Source organism: Petromyzon marinus, chromosome 1, assembly GCF_048934315.1.
Source record: "Petromyzon marinus isolate PM22_M1 ecotype Great Lakes invasive population chromosome 1, UKy_Petmar_22M1.pri1.0, whole genome shotgun sequence".
Taxonomy (NCBI): domain Eukaryota; kingdom Metazoa; phylum Chordata; class Hyperoartia; order Petromyzontiformes; family Petromyzontidae; genus Petromyzon; species Petromyzon marinus.
The window spans coordinates 21,946,022-21,964,945 of NC_133667.1; the positions used below are offsets into that span (position 1 = coordinate 21,946,022).

Consider the following 18,924-nt stretch of genomic DNA (forward strand, 5'->3'; position numbering starts at 1 on the left):
TATGTTGTCAGTATGGTCTGCCAGGGTGTTATGAGTATATTTTTGCTCGTGTTGAAAGATAAATAAAATAAGCCCACAGATGCAATTCATAAGTGCACATAGGTTCAGCGTACTCAATCTAATTGTTAATCACATAAATAAACATCAAGCCACATGCTATCAGGGCATGACTATTAATGATCCCACACAAATGTAGAATTCGTGATGACATTCACACCACTTCTTTGTTTCAAAAAGAAAAAAAAAACAGACAAATATGAAGTGGACATCTGCAAATATTCCAGGTTATTTTAAACTCTGCGCTGAGACCAAATTTCATCCTCAATATTCACCTTCTCATAAAGGATCAGAAAACAAACAAAAAAAAATCAATGAGTTGACAGTATGCCAGGTAGGGCCACATTCATAAAGAATATGATGAGCCTTTTGTGTTCAAGCTCTCCACATGATTGAGCAGGGCCTAATTGTAAACACACTCTATATTGTAATAGCGCTAATCATAAATTGTGAGTTTTCGTATTTCACAAAATTCATGCAAAACCGAATATAAAAAAATGGGTACAAATGAGATAGGAAAACATTGAAGCATTTTTCCAACATGACTAGTGGCTACTTAAACATTGAAACACATTGCATCATGCAAGGCAATTCATGGAACGTAATGTTTTTTGTTTGTTTAATGAAATGGATAGCTATTAAGACTGAACAAAAAAACTAAAAATATACTTAACAGTTTATTTATTTTTACAAAACAATCTATATTTATTTGACGAGGGCGTGCTGTAATTCAGCACGAGGAGGGAGGGCAGTCGTTCTCGGTAGATCTCCCAAACCTGCTGGGCTGCCACGTGGCCAGGAGATGGCAGCAAAACAAAGTGTACCAAATCCATCTGTGTGGAAACTTTCAGTGTTATCCCCTCGTACGTGTGTGCGTTTTCTCTGGGCCCTATACCTCCCCTCCCACAAAAGCCAAACCCAAATGTATAAATCGGCCAAACATCTCAATCAGGACCCTCCCCTCCACCCCCCGTACTAAAAAAAATGGTCTCCAGACACAGCAAGAATTTTATGCAGAATCAAAGGGTATTATTTTGAATGTTTTTTTAATCTTACACGTTAATGAATGCTCATTTTTGTGACGTAACTATCATCGGACCACAAATATGTAATCATGCATGAGTTAAGGCAGTCGTTTACGTACTAACATGTTTAGATGAGAAGTGATCGAGCACATGTTCACACTCGTTGGTGGTGAACATCTATGGTGAACTCTGGGGAAGGGTCTGCTCATCAGTAGACATGGTGACCTTAACATTTCCAAGTCTGAGTTTGAGGAATCTTAGTCCGGTTTTGTGGGTTACGTGTCTCTGCGTGAAGCATGCTCATGGTGAAACATGCTTGTTGACGTTTTGTTGATGTGGCGTACACAATGAAGGTGTCGCGGTTTTCAAAATCAGGCTAAAGATGCATTTTATAATCTCTTTTATAGATTTTTAAGGTATGTTTATGCTTTTTATTGTTTTGTGTAACTTTAATTGTATCGACGCAATGCTACGTTTACCTGTGAAATGCTCTGTGACGATTTGATTGCGAATGGTGGCATATTCGATAAAGCTTCATTGATTTCAACAGAGCGAAACAACGTTACTTTGGAGTGCAAATTCACAACGGCAACTCCACAAGCCGCTACAAACGTCCGCTACAAACGCACACGCAGGATCGTTACCGGGAAAGTCGACGGCTCGTCTTGCAAACGAGGTGGGCATGTCACTTCAAAAACAAATGGCACGTCACAGGGAGAAAAAAAAACCCTCCCCCCCCCTATCACGTGGGCGTTGTGAAATCAGAATTAAAATCTTTATGTATAACTGGAGGAATCCGATGAGCTTATGAAGTTATTTTTCACAGATGTCCAGTAGGGGTGGGTCAGAACGTTACAACAACAACCTAAAACAGGTAAGGCCCACTGAGCTATTAGATTATTTTTCAGAAGCGACCTGGCCACAAATGATTGCTCAACGAAGTGGCTTATTACGTGGAAATTTATAGCAGCCAAAAACTCTAAATGCAAGTCGATTCTAAATGTGGCGGGGACAACCGGAGCACCCGGCGAAAAAAATGTGGCCACGGGGTGAACATGCAAACTCTAAAATATACAGCAGGCGTCACGGTCGGGATCGAACCCACGGGCTCCTGCATACCAGGCGAGGGCGTTAGGATCGCCACCCCATGTGTTCAGCAGCGACATGGATTGTGGCCATTGTCAATAAAGAGTGGATGGTATCGACATGGGGAAACCTTCATTCAGTAGTAAAAATGTAAACATTTTCGCAAAGGGGTAATTATACAAGGCGTTCGCCAGGGGCGCTTTGATGAACGGCACCCGTCGAGTTGACGGTGTGCTCACCATCGCCTTCGGCGCACAAGCACCGAGTGCTAGCACCGGACGCTACCACCGAGCGTTGTGTGTCTGTCTGTGTGTCTCCGTGTCTGTGTTTTGTCTCTCTCTCAAATTTAGCACTCTTTGGAAGAACGTTAATCAACCAGGTAGGGTGTTATGTTAGCCGACTCTCTGTGATGTATTGCATTATATTTCTGAGTTTACTAGGTTTGTTTTTTCTCATTCATTCGTACCTGATGACGATCGCTTGTGTTGCAATCGAAACGTCGTATGCTATTATTTAATTTATTTTCTTACTAAGTGACTTTACCGATATAACCAAAAAGTAATTCCTTGCAGTCACGAAAGCTCCAAATCAATTTTGGAGCGCTAGCACCGAGCACTCAGACGAGCGCGGCGTCAAGCAGCTCGTGTGAGTGCAGCTGGCAGCGACAGCCGCTGCTCAAAGTGCTCGGCCCAAAATCAATCCGACGGCGAACAACCGACGATCAAGACCTGGCTGCTCGTTTGACATTCAATTGTTGAACTGTAAAAAACCGAAGCGACTATCAATGCCCGCTAGGACCCCCAACACAACGATGGGTGCCTCAATGAATTGTCATCCGAAGCCGCAAGGAATTTATTGTTGAGTGCACTCAAACATCAATCGAGCGACAAATTAATCATCACTTGAGTCCGCATATGCCGGGGTGCACCAGTGGTAATGCATTCTACTGCAGTGATACCACCAACTGTGTAAACGTTGTTTTCTGTGCTCTGTCTCACGAGAAAGAAAAAAAAATCATGGCAAAGCTTGGCCACGTCTCACAGCTTTCGCCAATCGCTCAGAAGTTGGGTCGGCGTAAATGAAGTGTGAACAGACCCAAAGAAGCTCTTTTTAATCACGAGCCAAAGTCCCAGCAAAGCACCTTACTCGACAGCGAATCACTTGACGTCAAGGCCAACAGACGCGACCTTATAAAGGAACGTCCCAAGTGCATGTGACGTGTGCATCCAACCATACTCACATTGAGAGCATTTTTTGCTGCCTCTGCTTCCGATCTGCTGTCAAACATCGCAAATCCTACGGGCTGCAACGCAGAAAACAACAAACACATTCACCGATGCATATTTTATACGTCATTAAATAATTCAGCATTGGCTGCAAGCGTGGTTTTGAATATTTATATTTGAGTGCGAGGCAGTGCAAGACTTTGTAGTTTTACTATTCACAGAGAGGATATACAATGCTACATTAGCGACAAAAGCGATATCGCAAGTGTGATGTCTCACTAACAGATGGTTCCGTTTGCAACCCGTGCTATCGGGCAAGCATGGTACGGAATGTTTAAATGTTACTCAACTTTCTTGGGCAAGAGAGGTGCTGTGTACAAGACTGAAAAGAGGTGCAGACTTAAGTTTTTAGCATTGTTTTATCAGCGCAAGATGTAGGGAAGGAAGTGGGTGGATGTTAAACGATGTCATTGGAAACTTTTAGAGTGTCACATTTTACCTTAAGAAATAAAGGACAGACACAAGCATTTGTCCGGATGGGCAACTTATCTATTCGGGATAGACTATAAAGACAAAGACCTCATATTTAGCCTTTTAACAGAATGTTGGGGTAACTGCTGTTTGCGAGTACCAACACCACACCCAGCTGCCTTTGTCTCCCCAATGCTGATGTTTACACACCGCACCAGGTACTCATTTAACGCTAAGTCAACATAGGGGAGGCCCAGGACCGGTTCAAATATTCACCACTGTTATTGGTCATGAGCTGCAATTGTACTGGTGCATAGCGGTATGCTAACCACCACGCCACCGCTCCGCAGCACATTCGAGTTCGACTCTACTGCTGTGCACACACACATAGCCATGAGCTCAGATGTAATAAGCCTGCTTGCCTTCTGACGTCACATCGTACAAGTTAAATGCTAGAAGACTTGAAAGTTAAAATATGAATATCACCCATGGTAAGTTGACAATCATCTACTGCAGTACATGTGCTGTGAAGAAGGGCGACTGCCCGAAACATCGAGTCGTTTTTTTTACACGACAGAACTTAACTTAAACATAACTTTCATGTCACATAATTTGGTTGACAATGTCTGCGTACACATTAAATTACTTTTCTTTAATTATTGACAAATGTAATGTTGTATAGTCGACGTTTGATAAACACTTGCCCTGTATAACGATTGTCAGATGGGAGAAATTCAATCTGCTTTCCAAAGTACTGAATCCAAACACACACACACACAAAACAATAACACTTGAAAGCTCAACAATATTCTTAATTGCGTCCACAAAGTGCAATATGCCTTCAGGACCCCGTGCTCATTCTCCACAATATTCACGTTTTTTTCGTCTTTTTGTTTTGATGCTGCATTCACGCGCCACGGATCTCGCTCGTAAAATAGCCGGGCAACTGGATAAACGGGGCAATCCGTGAAACGTGTAAAATTTACGTGAACATTAAATTAAGAATATAACGGATACTTTGCGTTGCGGAGAACTACGTAGGTCGACGTTTCTATATAGAGCGCGTACTGGAGCGATGCTTAAGAAAAAACACAGGCATTGTTCGAGAATGAATAATTCTTTAATTGTATGGATGCGCGTCATGTGTCCTGTACAGTCTCAGAGTGACAGAATCAGCCCTGTGCTGATGGCGTAAGCTATGAATCACATCCCACCTATTGTACCCCCCCCCCCCCACCATGGCCGATTAGAGGGCATTATTTGACGAGAGGCAAGCTGCATTGTGTCTCAAGTGACATCTGTAGCCTCTGTTATCGCTTGCACAGGCCTGGCAGGAGAGAAAACACAGCCAAGGTGCCGACAGCGAGGGTCTATAACTGGCACAAGCGCATGTATGCCACGCACAATCGTGCATGCACACACAAAGGGAAACAAAAAAACAAGACAAACATCCCCCGTATAGCCTTAACAGAATGTTGGGGCAAGTGCTGTTAGCGAGCACCTATGAAGGCCGAGACGGCACACGAGGGGGTGGGTGGCCAGCACCACGCCCGACCGCCTTTGTCTCCCCAGTGCGATGTTTACACACCGCACCAGGTACCCATTTAAGGCCGAGTCGACTTAGCGGAAGCCCAGGACTGGTTCAGATAATCGTCACCGGTGTTGGCCGTGAGTGAGAATTGAACTCCGGTCGCCGGATTTGAAGCCCAGTGCACTAACCACTGCGCCACCGCTCCCCATAAAAGAGCACACACAAAGGAACACACATCGTCACATGTACACTGATAGACACGCTGCACACACACACGCAGAGATTAACACACAATACGCACACAACACATGCACACACCGATTAACACATGCACACACAGATGACCACATGTACACAGAGATGACCACATGTACACACACACACAACACATGCACACACTCATAATGCACATATGGCACTCAGGTTCCTGCCAGCTTTTATAGGAAAGGGCAGCATGAGAACCAACAGGGGGCTTTTGGACGAGCAAAACAATGCTCAGTCAGCCAGCCAGCTTGACCTTTCTGTTGCATGGGTTATGTCTACTCTACCCATCTCTTTATGCATGGTATACTGTACATTTTAGTTTATATTGCCAGGTATAGCCCACTGAGCTATTAGCTGCTTTTTCAGAAGTGACCTGGCCACAAGTGATAGCCCAACAAAGTGGCTTATCACGTGGAAATGTATAGCTACCAAATACTCCTCACGCACGTGTCTAATGTGGAGGGACAAACTGGAGGTCCCAGAGAAAAATCTTCGCAACCTCTGGAAGAACATGCAAACTCCAAATACATAAGAGTCAGGGTCAAGATCGAACCCACGACCCTCCTACATACCAGGCGAGGTAGTTAACATCTCGCCACCGTGGCGCCATATACAGGGTGGCCCAAAAGTCAAGACATGTAAGGTTATTAAATTTGTTTTAATAAATCACATAGGGTCATCTTCTTTGGTTCTTTCGGTAAAGTCAAAGAAGATGAATCCTTGCAGTCACGAAAGCTTTAAATCGAAATTTAAATCACATAGGGTCATTTAATTTTTTAATAACTGTCCAAACTGACTGTCATTACCATTCATGCATGCATTCTCTTTTTTAAATAGATTAAGGACTTTTGTTTGAAGATTCCAGGTGTAATCTTTGAACATTTGGTACTCATGTGTTGTCTCAATTCAATCAGGATTAACACGTAGGCTTTCGCGGCAAATGTTATCCATAATATTTAAGAATGAAACAGGAGGATTTCTCAATAAATCTGGCTGTCGCCTGATGATACTAGTTGTAATTATTGGCGAAACTAGAATTGTAAATGTTGTGGGTTTACTCTCCAAAACACTGGTGTGTTGTACTAGTAATGAATTGACATTTCTTTTTTACGTGACAAACCTTACTAATTGGCTGTGTCGGGTGGTGACGGGTTTAACGACACATCTATATTTACGCGATCTCACCCAAAAAAAACCTGTATTATGGATATCATTCAGGATTCTTGGTCGAGTTTTGCAAACGACGAATTTGAGGTAACCTCACGGGACGAAGAAACACAGACATTAATACTGTAATGATAACAGATCAAATATGAACTTAAAGATGAAACAACTAATTTGTTTTAATTCCAGTGGTAAATACCATGAAATAACCCTGTGTCCTGACTTTTGGCCCACCCAGTATATATACACACACACATAGAATGTACACGGCGGTAGAAATGGAATTGTAGAAGACCCTATATCATGAGTGACCATCGCATAGATTATTTTGCTGCTATAAATTTCTACGTGATAAGCCACTTCGTTGAGCTATCATTTGTGGCCAGGTCGCTTCTGGAAAAGAAGCGAAGAGCTTAGTGGACTTGACCTGGTAAGATAAAAAAAATATCTTTATTTGTATTTGCATAAAGTGATTTGCTTAACCTTTCCTCTACTATGCACTCCTATCGCGTTTTTGTAGTACGGGACATCTGTGAAAAAGAGCTTTATAGCTCATCGGATTCCTCCAGTATAACTAAATATACTGATATGAAACCTATTCACATCCCGTAGCAGCCCATGGTAACTCCTATTGCAGTATGGGAAGAGGAACTGCTGTGACAGTCACCGGTGTACATGTGCTGTGCCCTAGAACCACGCGGAGACGAGGAATACTATAAGGGCTCTCGATCTTGGTGCTCTACCCTGGATACTGAACGTCATCTGGGTCCTGCCCTCGGCTATCCTTTGGGGCTCTCTCACTCGACTGCCCGGAGCGGGGGTTCAGCCAACACCGCCCCGGCGACGAGGAGGGAGAGACACCTTGCAGGCGATCCTTGCCCTGGCCCCCCACAACGACCTCGCCTTCGTCACGGGGGCCCCCCTTAAGAGCCCCTTTGGCGGCTCCTCCCCCTAGCTCGGACCCGCCCTTTGTTCCCGAAGGAACCTCGCACCTCCTTCCCTTGGCCCCCTCATGGTCACTCACAATACCCCTCTACACATGTTTGGTGTAAGTGCCGTCGTATACTGGCCCAGTTCGACCGCAGTGTGTACATGTCAACTTGGGGGTAGGGGGGGGCGGGGTGCGGATGGGGGTGCAGTGGTGGCTAACATTAGTGGCGATTGACAACGCAACCGGTCGTGAGCACCGCCCTTCACCGATCCGCATTGAGCAGCGTGGCAAAGTATGGTCAACGACCCCCCCCCCCCCCCCTTAATGAGTGACACAGCATCGGGGCAGAGGCCTTCATCCAGCAGTGGAGTTTCAAAGGACCGTTGCACTCGATGTAGTAAAACTAAACCAACTTGAGGTGGTACAAACTCGCATAAACATCGTTGATACAGTGCGGTATTTACAAAATAGAATCCAGTTTGTGCTCTGGCAAATTCCTCTGTTAGGAACATTTCTTATAAATGTGGAAGGTCAGTTAAGTGCTGTGTAATACAACAAGCAACCCCCAACCCCCTGTGTAACGTGCGTGTGTGTCGGTGTGTGTGAGTGTGTGTCTGTGTGTGTCAGTGTGTGTTAGTGTGTGTCGGTGTGTGTGAGTGTGTGTCTGTGTGTGTCAGTGTGTGTTAGTGTGTGTCGGTGTGTGTGAGTGTGTGTCTGTGTGTGTCAGTGTGTGTTAGTGTGTGTCGGTGTGTGTGAGTGTGTGTCTGTGTGTGTCAGTGTGTGTTAGTGTGTGTCGGTGTGTGTGAGTATGTGTCTGTGTGTGTCAGTGTGTGTTAGTGTGTGTCGGTGTGTGTGAGTGTGTGTCTGTGTGTGTCAGTGTGTGTTAGTGTGTGTCGGTGTGTGTGAGTGTGTGTGAGTGTGTGTCTGTGTGTGTCAGTGTGTGTTAGTGTGTGTCGGTGTGTGTGAGTGTGTGTCTGTGTGTGTCAGTGTGTGTTAGTGTGTGTCGCTGTGTGTGAGTGTGTGTCTGTGTCAGTGTGTGCTAGTGGGGAGCGGTGGTGTAGCGGTTAGCGCGCTGCGAACCCGGCGACCCGTTTTCGATTCCTGCTCACGGCCAACACCAGTGACAATAATCTGAACCGGTCCTGGGCCTCCCCTAGGTTGACTCAGCCTCAAATGAGTACCTGGTGCGGTGTGTAAACATCTCGACTATGGAGACAAAGGCGGCCGGGCGTGGTGTTGGCCACCCACCCCTTCGTGTGCTGTGCCGGCCTTGAAAAGTGCTCGCTAACAGCACTTGCCCCTACAGTCTGTTAAGGCTATACGGGGGATCTTTGTCTTTGTGTTAGAGGTGGGGTGGGGGTGTTCTCCCCCTCTTTTCATACAAAATGAATCAACCTGCTCTCCTCCTACAAGTGAAGCATGGGCTTGCACTTCAGAGTGCTCCTAGAGACGGCTCACAGCTGCTCAAACCACGTGACGGTTTAACCTTTACATCGCTGGCTATTCTCGACGCCTATACCGCCCCATATAAACACTTTGATAAGAAACAAAATAATAACGTATGTTTTAAAATCTATTATAACTGAGCACAAATACAATCGTGTCATTATAAAACGCTTTGAATACAGCTAAACAATATTTAACATCGAGTGCCTGTAATATTCCAAAGCTATGAACAGAGGCACTTCTATATTTTTCTCTGTTCTATGAAATTATAAACAAAAGATCAATGGGGAAGCACAACAAAATATGTGAGCGTGAGCAATGCCTCAAAGTTAGATTGTGTGTGCACGAGTATACCTTTCAATTTAAACAAACAACTCCCAACTACAAAAGACACACGCATTTACTAATACCGTATAATGAAAATCATAACTGCAATAAAACATGGGTGCCCATCGCTATCAATTTGTTTGCAGAAAAGCTCATTACCTAGACAAACTATTTAATCTTGACTTAAAGCTTTCGTGACTGCAGGGTATCTACAGTATCTACGTGGCTTTACCGAAAGACCCAAAGAATATGAAACTATTTAATGTCATCTCCCGGGCCTGTATACGACCTCACTCACACCACAGGATTGCAATTCATGCAATGCTCTGCCTATCTGCCTCTGAAACTCAACTGCACTTGAATCAGCTTTGGCAACAACCCTTCAAAAGCAAAAAAATATTATATTTGAGCATATGCACATTTTTGAAGAATCGTGGTAAAAAAAGGCACGAATTTTTGCATTTGATGTCATTACTTATGTATTCAAGAGCAAGAATAATGAACTTCAACTGTCTGGGCCACTTTTCTTTCGTGCTAGATCATCACTTCTGGGCTCTGCATATAGGCATTACTATTCCTCCAGCTAATTAACAGGTGTTTCAGGAAACTACTTTCATATCAAATTCAGCTTCATCATCAAGTGTGGTCATGTGTCAAAAAAAAAAACAGCCCTGGTACAAAAAAATTCAATGTCCCAAAATGCAGCATCATTGTCCGACGATATACAGCAGGATGTCATGAAAGCCACATGTTTTTGTGAGAGGATACATGTGCCATTGCATGATAGAGTTTGTGTGGCTTTGTATGCACGCGTCCTTGCGCATGTAAAAGGTGCGTCCATGAATGTGTGTGTGTGGTCTTTTTCTTGTGGGGAGCAGAAGTGTAGCGGTTAGTGCACTGCGTTATGAACCCGGCAACCTGAGATCGATTCCCGCTCACGGCCAACACCCAGTGACGACTATCTGAAGCGGTCCTGGACCTTCCCTAGGTCGACTCAGCCTCAAATGAGTACCTGGTGTGTTGCCTAAACATCAACATGGGGAGACAAAGGCCGCAGGGGGTTGTGCTAGCCACCCACCCCTTTGCGTGCCATGCCGGCCTTCAAAAGTGTTCGCTAACAGCACTTGCCCCAACAGTATGTTAAGGCTATACGGGGGATCTTTGTCTTTGTGGTCTCTTTATCCAATTTAAAAACAACCGTGCTATTGCCGTCACGTCGTAAAGATGATGGATCCCCCGCAGAGCAGTCTGGGCTCAGAACAACTCACTGCACTTAAGAACCTCGCTTAATCACAGGTGGCTGCCTGAACTTGAACCCCAGGATTCAGTGGTGGCAGTTCAGCGCTCTGACCTTTTAGCCACCATGCCACCTCGTTGTGCCTCTATATTTTTGCGCGAAGACTGGAGCGAAACAGAATCGGAATCTTGATTTAGACCAGAGGAATCCGATGAGCAATGAAGCTATTTTTCACAGATTTCTAATAGAGTTGGGTCAGCATGCTACAGATTATTTGACTATTTGGCTGATTATTTGGCTTATTATTTGGATAAGCCTCTCTGTTGAGCTCTCCTTTATGGTCAGGTCGCTCCTGAAAAACAAGTATATGGCTCAGTGAGCCTTTCCTGGTAAAATGAAAAAAGATTTTAGTTTATAATATATATTTTTATTTTGTGTGCTGATCTCATCACTCCATCTCTCTGGAGGTGGTCCTGTCGGGTGTATTCTTCTTTGGCTGCCATTACATCATCAGGTTCATCCGTCAGCTGTCATCCCTGCTAGTAATGCATCTTGCCTACAGTCTGTTCACCTCTTACACATGTTTTCATAACGCGAATTGGATATAACGCGATTGGGTGAACAGAACTAATGCCGCACGCGTAGGAACAAGCGTTTGTATGGCTGCCTTGGTGCAGCATCCCACAAGGAGCGATGCTGCTGGATGCTTCTAGATGCTACCCACGCACCTCAGTCTTTGTTCAGCCTGCACACGCATCTCACAGACGGTGTTTTATCCGAAATTATATATTATTGATTATAACACGATCTTTCCATAACGTGGTGTTGTTCTTCAGGAATGCAACCACCGCATGATAGAAGAGACTGTAGTTACTTTTAGAAATAGTCCGTAAGATGTTTCTTATTTGCAGTTGTTCTTTGATCCACGTGTTCAGGTTTCACTCTCTCAGCAATTCCAAGCAAGCTTCCCTCCCCACTTCTTTGTGTACTTGTTCAGTTATTGTTTCATCTTCCTTGTCAGTGCACACGTTTCTGATCAATAGGTTAAAACTTTAGTTGCAGGATACGTTATAGCAATACATTGATACAATGGATGTGATTTTAGCAGTAATTAGTATAGTAGGCTATGATTGCATTATTAAGGTAGCATCGCATTGCTGTATAGTTGTGACCGTAATATAATTGGTGGAGTAAACTGTAATTGCAGGTAGGTATATTTACCAACCTGCACCGATTTCTATGGTGATATATGGTTGAATTGACATCCGATTGCACTTTTTATTATCTGCCAATATACAGATAATAGGAAAAATATGGAAAAAACACTCAATTGTAACAGATCACAGGAAGGGTTTTCTGTTATCTTTTATGGATAAAAGGCATGAACCACTAGATACCATGTTTAGAGTTATGGTTAACGCTGCCTGAGACGTGTCTCTGTGTGCGTGGGGAGCGGTGGTGCAGTGGTTAGCTCACTGTGCCAAAAACCCGGTAATCCAAGTTCGATTCTTACTCACGACCATAAAAGTGGCGAATATTTGGACTGGTTCCGGGCCTCTCCTAGGTAGACTGAGACTTAAATATAGTACCCGGTGCGGTGTGTAAACATCAGCACTAGGAAGTGCTGTTGGCCGACCCACCCCGTGTGCTGTGTTGGCCTTCACAGGTGCTCATTAACAGCACTTGCCCCTACAGTCTCTTAAAATACTATACGCGAGACCTTTCTTTCATGTTGATACACCTCAGGGAGGTCATGCACACTGTGTAAATGCCACGATTACGCACACACTGCCTTTTTTCTAAGTCACGTGTTACATTGTTTTTAGGACCAATCTAACACTCAGTTTTTAATCGACCATTACGCTGTAACACGCATCATTTTGCAATGTACAGAAATAACGGAGACGTTGTTGTGCCTCCCTAGTGTTGTGTGCTCCCCGCATCACAGCCAAGTAAGGTCCATGTGAAAGAGAGGGAGTTGAGTGGATACAGCTATCCAATTATCAACGAGATAATTTAATTACCTATGTTAAAAGGACATGCATTCGAATGTCTTAAGCTTGCGCATGTACCCATGAGTGTGCATGTACAATTAGACACGCACAATCTCGCACGCGCAGGCCCATAAGGTATGGTCCTCCTAAGAAAACAACTTTTTTTTAATTACGCGAAAATTTGGTGAGCATTAAATAGTGCCAGTGTAAAATAGTGAACAAGTAGCATCTCGTGGGGGTGTTTTCTCAAACTGAAAGTGTGCAAGAGCATGTGTTTGCCAAGTACTATATAATAACAGCGGGTACAGTTACTCGCAATGGGCCTGTGCACAAGCATACACGACATTGAAGGTAAATTTATTGTCAATATCATATATGATAGCTATGATGATGTGTAATACCTGTCATATCCAATTCGTTGAGACCAACATTTCATTAAGAGTAGATCGGATGACTCAGATTAAGATTAAAATTGTCGTTTTGCAAATTATGACCCGAATACCATACTTTACCAACAACAGAACACCGAATTACGTTTCAGTTTTTTACGCAAGTAACATAAGACAAACTTGCGTTTTTTTTCTGAGAACAAAAACTGTTTCTCCCTAAACTTTAAACAAGGTAAAAAAGAGCAAACTCCGTCACCGTTGCGATAGCTCAACTCGATTATATATATGTGTACACTCTCCTGCGATTCAATGGTTTAGATTTTGGAACCTGACTTTACTTGTAATCACTGACATCAGCAGAGCACCCACGTGAAAGCGAGTTCGCCTTTCATAATGCGATGCGGTTCATTTGTAGAAGATAAACAAATGAGATTTGAGAATAAGATGAGCCCCACGGTGGCAATATTTTAAACCGCTGGACTGAACATCAACTACACTACAGTATTATTAGCATCATCGTCAAACATTATGGAATTTAACTCTGTATGAAAACGTATGTTTCAGAGAATATTTTAAAATTATCAAACCCCCATGATGTAATGTATCAAAATGACTTTCAGGTTGATAAGTGCATTTAAAAAAGAAATCACAAAAATAATAATGTATAGCTCTGTGTCAATACCGCTGCTAGATGAAGGTCTTCATATGCTGCGTTAGTTGTGGTATATTGTTTGACCATACTTGCCACTGATGTTATCTGTGGCTGGGGATCAAACTTGGGTGGCGATGTTCATATCGCAGCTCGCGAAGCAATGCACCACCGTTAACCAATACACAAGCTCATACAACACTGCGAAATTGCCTGAAACTGTTTAACTGTACTGGCCTGCACTGAATAAGTTACAGACCGGTTTACTCAACGGCTTACTTAAAAATACAAAGTGACACACACACACACGCTTAGCTTATATAACATAAACAAAGTGTAACATTTACGTGTAAATATCCAATTTGCTCTGTCAAAGATGATCGTAAAATATTTCAGTTACGTAACCGGTATCAATGAATAGCATTAACGCTGTGTATCTATAGCGTACACAATATAAGCAGACGTATAAAAAGTCTCCACGTAGCCCACGCTTTTTCCTCGCTGGCCTGCCTGTTTTCTTAGTGCTTGCCACTCTTACTTGTTTTTCACATTTACAACTCTGGAAAGTAACCAAGGGGAGCCTACCAAAAAGATGCTTTCAAGTGCTTAACCTAATTTGGTATTATTCCTCTACGCAAAATTACAAGCGCCTCTCTACCCCCGTGAGCAATGCCCACTGCTTCGCTTTTCAAAAGACCGACGGCAGGGTGAGAGTGTTGACAAACATCACGAAACCTGACATTGCCTGCACTCAGCGCCCCATAATTTACTACCGCTGGTCTGTTAAGTGACAGACAATTGTAGTATACGAGTTTACATTTGGCAGGGCAGTTTTTGTTATAAACAGGAGATTGTAGCCGGGTGGGCAGGGAAGCTGTGTTTGGAGAGAGAGCCAGAGCAGGCCTGTAGGCAAAGGTCCTTCTACCACATCTAAGGTCAGGTCTGCTAGCTGTAACAACCTGCCAGGGCACGAGTGGCAAGGAATTTAATTGACATTGGCAGGCTGGCCCTGACTGGGGTAGGGATCTATATAGGAGGTCGACAAAACAGCTGAGTGACAAAACGTAACAAGGCAGTTCAATTCCGAGTCGCCCATGTGTGGGGTACGCGAGAAATGACCTGTAGCAAATTTTAGAACTGCGGGACTACTGAAAAGACAAATGATAGCTGGGCACTGTGGCTGCTTCTTGAACGGTGCAGGGATATACGGGGGGGGGGGGGGAGGGGGTGGTGGTGTGCAGGGAGCAGGAAAATGAGTAAAGAGCAAAATCCGTGGCTATCGCCAGTGGAAAATTCTCGAGACCTCTAAACCTCCACACCAGGAATGTGGGGCCGATTTGAAAGTGCACTGAATTATGGAGCGCAAATATGTCACCGTGCTTTTATAAATAGGACGTAAGGAAGGTACAGCCATTCTCTGCGGATGTGCTAATGAGCCTTTAGATTAATTCCCTCCATACCACATAGTCAATGGTGATGGTGATGATGAACTACGCCGTTCACTGCTGAGGGACTCAATACTGGTTTCAAACAAAACTGGGTTCAAAAGCACGGGACAGCAACTGCCTTGCTATCACTGCGATGAACAGAGAGAGTGTGTCCAATGAAAAAAATTCGCTAGCGCTGTACACAAGCGGCCTTAGATCTCATAAAATGTGGTGGTTGCGGGGGAGAGGGGACGGGAGGGGGGAAGAGAAGATAAACCGTGAAAATGTTGGGATGACGTACCTTGGGTTTGACTCAGGCCGGTCTCCCACTCATCTCCTACCCTGTCTTGCCTTACAAGGGAATGTGCCACAGCAGGGCTGTGGCAGATGCCTTGTTTCTGCAAGTGCTTGCTCAGTTTACATTGCTGCCTGTCCAAACTGCATAACGTATCACGTCGTAATTGCCCATATGCCCAGGTCTGGAATAGCCGGAGGACGTTTTCCTGCAGCCTCTCCAAAAAGTAATCTGCCTTCCCATCCCCATCTGACTGTGTGCTAAAAGTCAGGACAACAGTTATGTTTTAAAGTAATATCATGTGTAGCATATTGAATGTGAACTGGGTACATCAACACGATATACAGCACTCTGTGCGTGTGTAATTTCAGAGTGCAGATATAAAAAAGTACAACTTCATGGCTATTTTAAGTTATTTTTCCATTGGAAGGTTATAATGCACAAGTTGTTCAGTTATTGAAAGTCATTTGGTTTTTTAAATGAAATTATCACGTCTTGGATTTACGTTTCGTGAAAAACAACTTGGCTGCATAAAAGCAAAAAAAATACAAATTATTAAATTAAAACATATCCATACGTTCAAGGAGGGCACACTGGAAGCAAATTACACTTGAATGCTTTGAAAGTTTAAAAAGGGTAAAGAAAACACATGTTGTACCTGTTTAGATGTGAGCCTGATAAGAGACCCTTCGTATCCCTGTAAAACACAACACAGGCAGCATTTAATAAAAACAAGCGAGTGGAACGTAAACCCGTTGACGTAAACCAAGAGAGGTGGAGACTCGCCTCCCAGCGATTCGATTGACTGTCACGGTTCACGGCTGTGATTCAAATCAAGTATCAATTATTTTCATTACATCGTGGTGAATAGTAGCACCTCCAGTGGCTGCTGCAGAGCGGATGTGACCCAATTACACACAATATATACAATTAAAAAAACAACACGTCAATTCTTACATCTGCGATTCGACGCATTCATCGTGACCCTAAAAGCAACCTATTAATCACCAAAATAATACGTGAATATGAAACACACTGCACGAAAGCAAAGATATAATTTACCGTGAGAAAAAAACTATAAAAAAAATGTGTACGTAATTTACCAGTACAGTACGGTATAAGCTGAAGACAAAAAAAAATAAAATAAAAACGGTGGTCACCGTGAAACATGTTTCATTATAATCAGGACAGGTCTGTTCTAGCACACATGACCTTGGCCAAAAGAAGTGAATTTCATTCCTGGTTCAGTAATGGTGCTGTTACGGCGGAGGCGCGAGCCTGTCAGTGCAAAATGAGTAAATGTGTAAATATTCCACTCTCGCTATCAGACGGGGTAAGGACGAGAGAGGCCATCGTTCCCATTGGAAGCGATGCACGTGGAGTATAACTCTGAGGCACGCTCACTCGAGTGATATTCTCGTCATCCGCAGCGGCGCAATGGCACGGTCGACCGGCAGGTCGTGCGTGTTGGGAGCAAAGTGTTGACGGTACTCCCACCTCTATCCAAGTCGCCTGCACAGTGTGGAAAAGTAATCCAAGCACAGTACCCTCTTTCTAGAGCCCCCGTATAGCGGTGAGGCTCTTCTCATGGAGTAATTGCAGGGCTGCACCTTTGCCTTGTGCACGGCACTGGGAGTGTACCATTATCTGCGAGTCGTACACTGCTGGTAACGCTTTTAAGAGAAGACTGTTCTCTTTAATATGTTGTCGGTTGATCTGTCTACCGGTGCAGGATTTAAATACCTTGCGAGCACTGTTTATTTGTGTTCATCTCTTTAATGGGAGTGTAACAACTCAAGCTCACAGCGATTTGATGAATTGTCACAATTTGGTTACGCAAATGGTTAATGAATATTTTTTTGCCTCCTCATTTGTATTGTTTTTATTATTATATTTTTGCCTAGTTTGTACAGTTATTTTCTTCCATTAGCCTAAATGTTATATTAGCATATCACTTAAATATATTCTAAATAATCCATTCTTACAGCGGCAATATGATGTGTGTATCAAGAACATCAGAATCGATTTAAATTGTCTAAAATAAATCATTATACAATGCCTCTGCTTTATTCACTAATTGTCTGTGTCGGGTGGTGGCGAGTTTAACGACATTTATATTCATGGGATTTAACCACCAAATTTTATTTTATTTATATGCAGCGATTCATATGTTGCACACGTGCATGAAAGGCTTACTCTAGTGTTACTTGTAGCCTTATTGATAACGGCAGTGCAGCAACAACATCGCATAGCTGACCACCACATATCTGTGTCCTGACCAATTAGCCAGAAAACGTGCCAACGTTGGCATGTGGTTGGAACCGTCTGGCCAACGTTGGCCCAACGTTGGCTCAATGCTCAATGTTTACAGAGTAACCGCCTTTTCACATATCCGCCTATACCGCTGATGCGATGTTGTTCTATTAGCCTTGCATGTTGTGTTGTTGGTTGTACCACGTCGATGTACGGTTCCTTGCCATCCGGAACTTGACGATGCACAGTTGTTTTTGGTTTGTTTTTTTCACGTTAATTTTTTCTGCTGTCACCAGGTTTCTATGGTGTACTCAGGTCCCCATTGACGATGACGATTTATTGCCCATTGGGTTTTACCTGTGGCAAACTAAATCCTTATGGTCGGACATGTGATGTTATACTACACTGTAAATGTTTTTTTAAGTTACAATTCATAACTCCCGCTCCCTAGAAACCACTGGCGCGATTTATCGGGCTTGTGTGCTTACGTCAGTAAAAAAACATGATAAAATAGAAATTTACAAAACGTAAACCAACATTAATCTCCAGTTGCATCGCATGTTGTCAGTACTTGCAAATTACAGTATAATATTAACCTCATTAAATCTTCTGCAACGTGTTCAGATATTAGCCTTATGAACTATATAATGAGATTAGAAAGCAATTCAGTTGAATACTTCATCAGCCCATAGCTACAGAATTATTATCTTAATTAGGGAGATTCCTATTGTTGTGCAAACAAAAATACTCTCCATACTCGATACCCAAACCTGTTCATAAATCACAAATGTTTGTGACACGTTTCTTCTCTCTCTTTCATTTTCAATGGAACAAGCTTTCAACGGCAAGCTGTTTCTATGTCGTGATCAAGAAAGGAAGGTGGTGGAGTGGGGGGGGGGTGGCTGCCGTGGTGAAATGGTTAGCAATCCAGAGGTCACCGGTTTGTTTTACCCCACGGCACGGCAAATGAAACAATAGGGGAAAAAGTATATTTTAGCCCCCACCCCCCCCCACCACCGCATCTTTGTTCAGCAAGCAGGATGAATGGGAACACAACAGATGCATGTATATATGTTTAACACGTAGGCTTTCGAGACCAATATTATCCATAAGAGGTTTTTTTTTTGTTTTGGGGGGGGGGGGTAGAGTGCA

The 18,924-nt window shown here is 43.5% G+C and overlaps 1 protein-coding gene across 5 annotated transcripts in view; it reads right to left on the minus strand.

Annotated features, from left to right (window-relative positions):
- The window catches only part of LOC116956130 (RNA-binding protein, mRNA-processing factor 2a-like), an 82,871-nt gene that overhangs the window by 28,641 nt on the left and 35,306 nt on the right, over positions 1-18,924 (minus strand). For all 5 annotated transcript variants that reach the window (XM_032977667.2, XM_032977625.2, XM_032977831.2 and 2 more), the window contains 2 exons: positions 16,178-16,216; positions 3,409-3,471 (listed from right to left, as the gene is read on the minus strand). In XM_032977667.2, the coding sequence (XP_032833558.1) occupies positions 3,409-3,471; positions 16,178-16,216 (102 nt within the window). The remainder of the gene's footprint in view (positions 1-3,408; positions 3,472-16,177; positions 16,217-18,924) is intronic.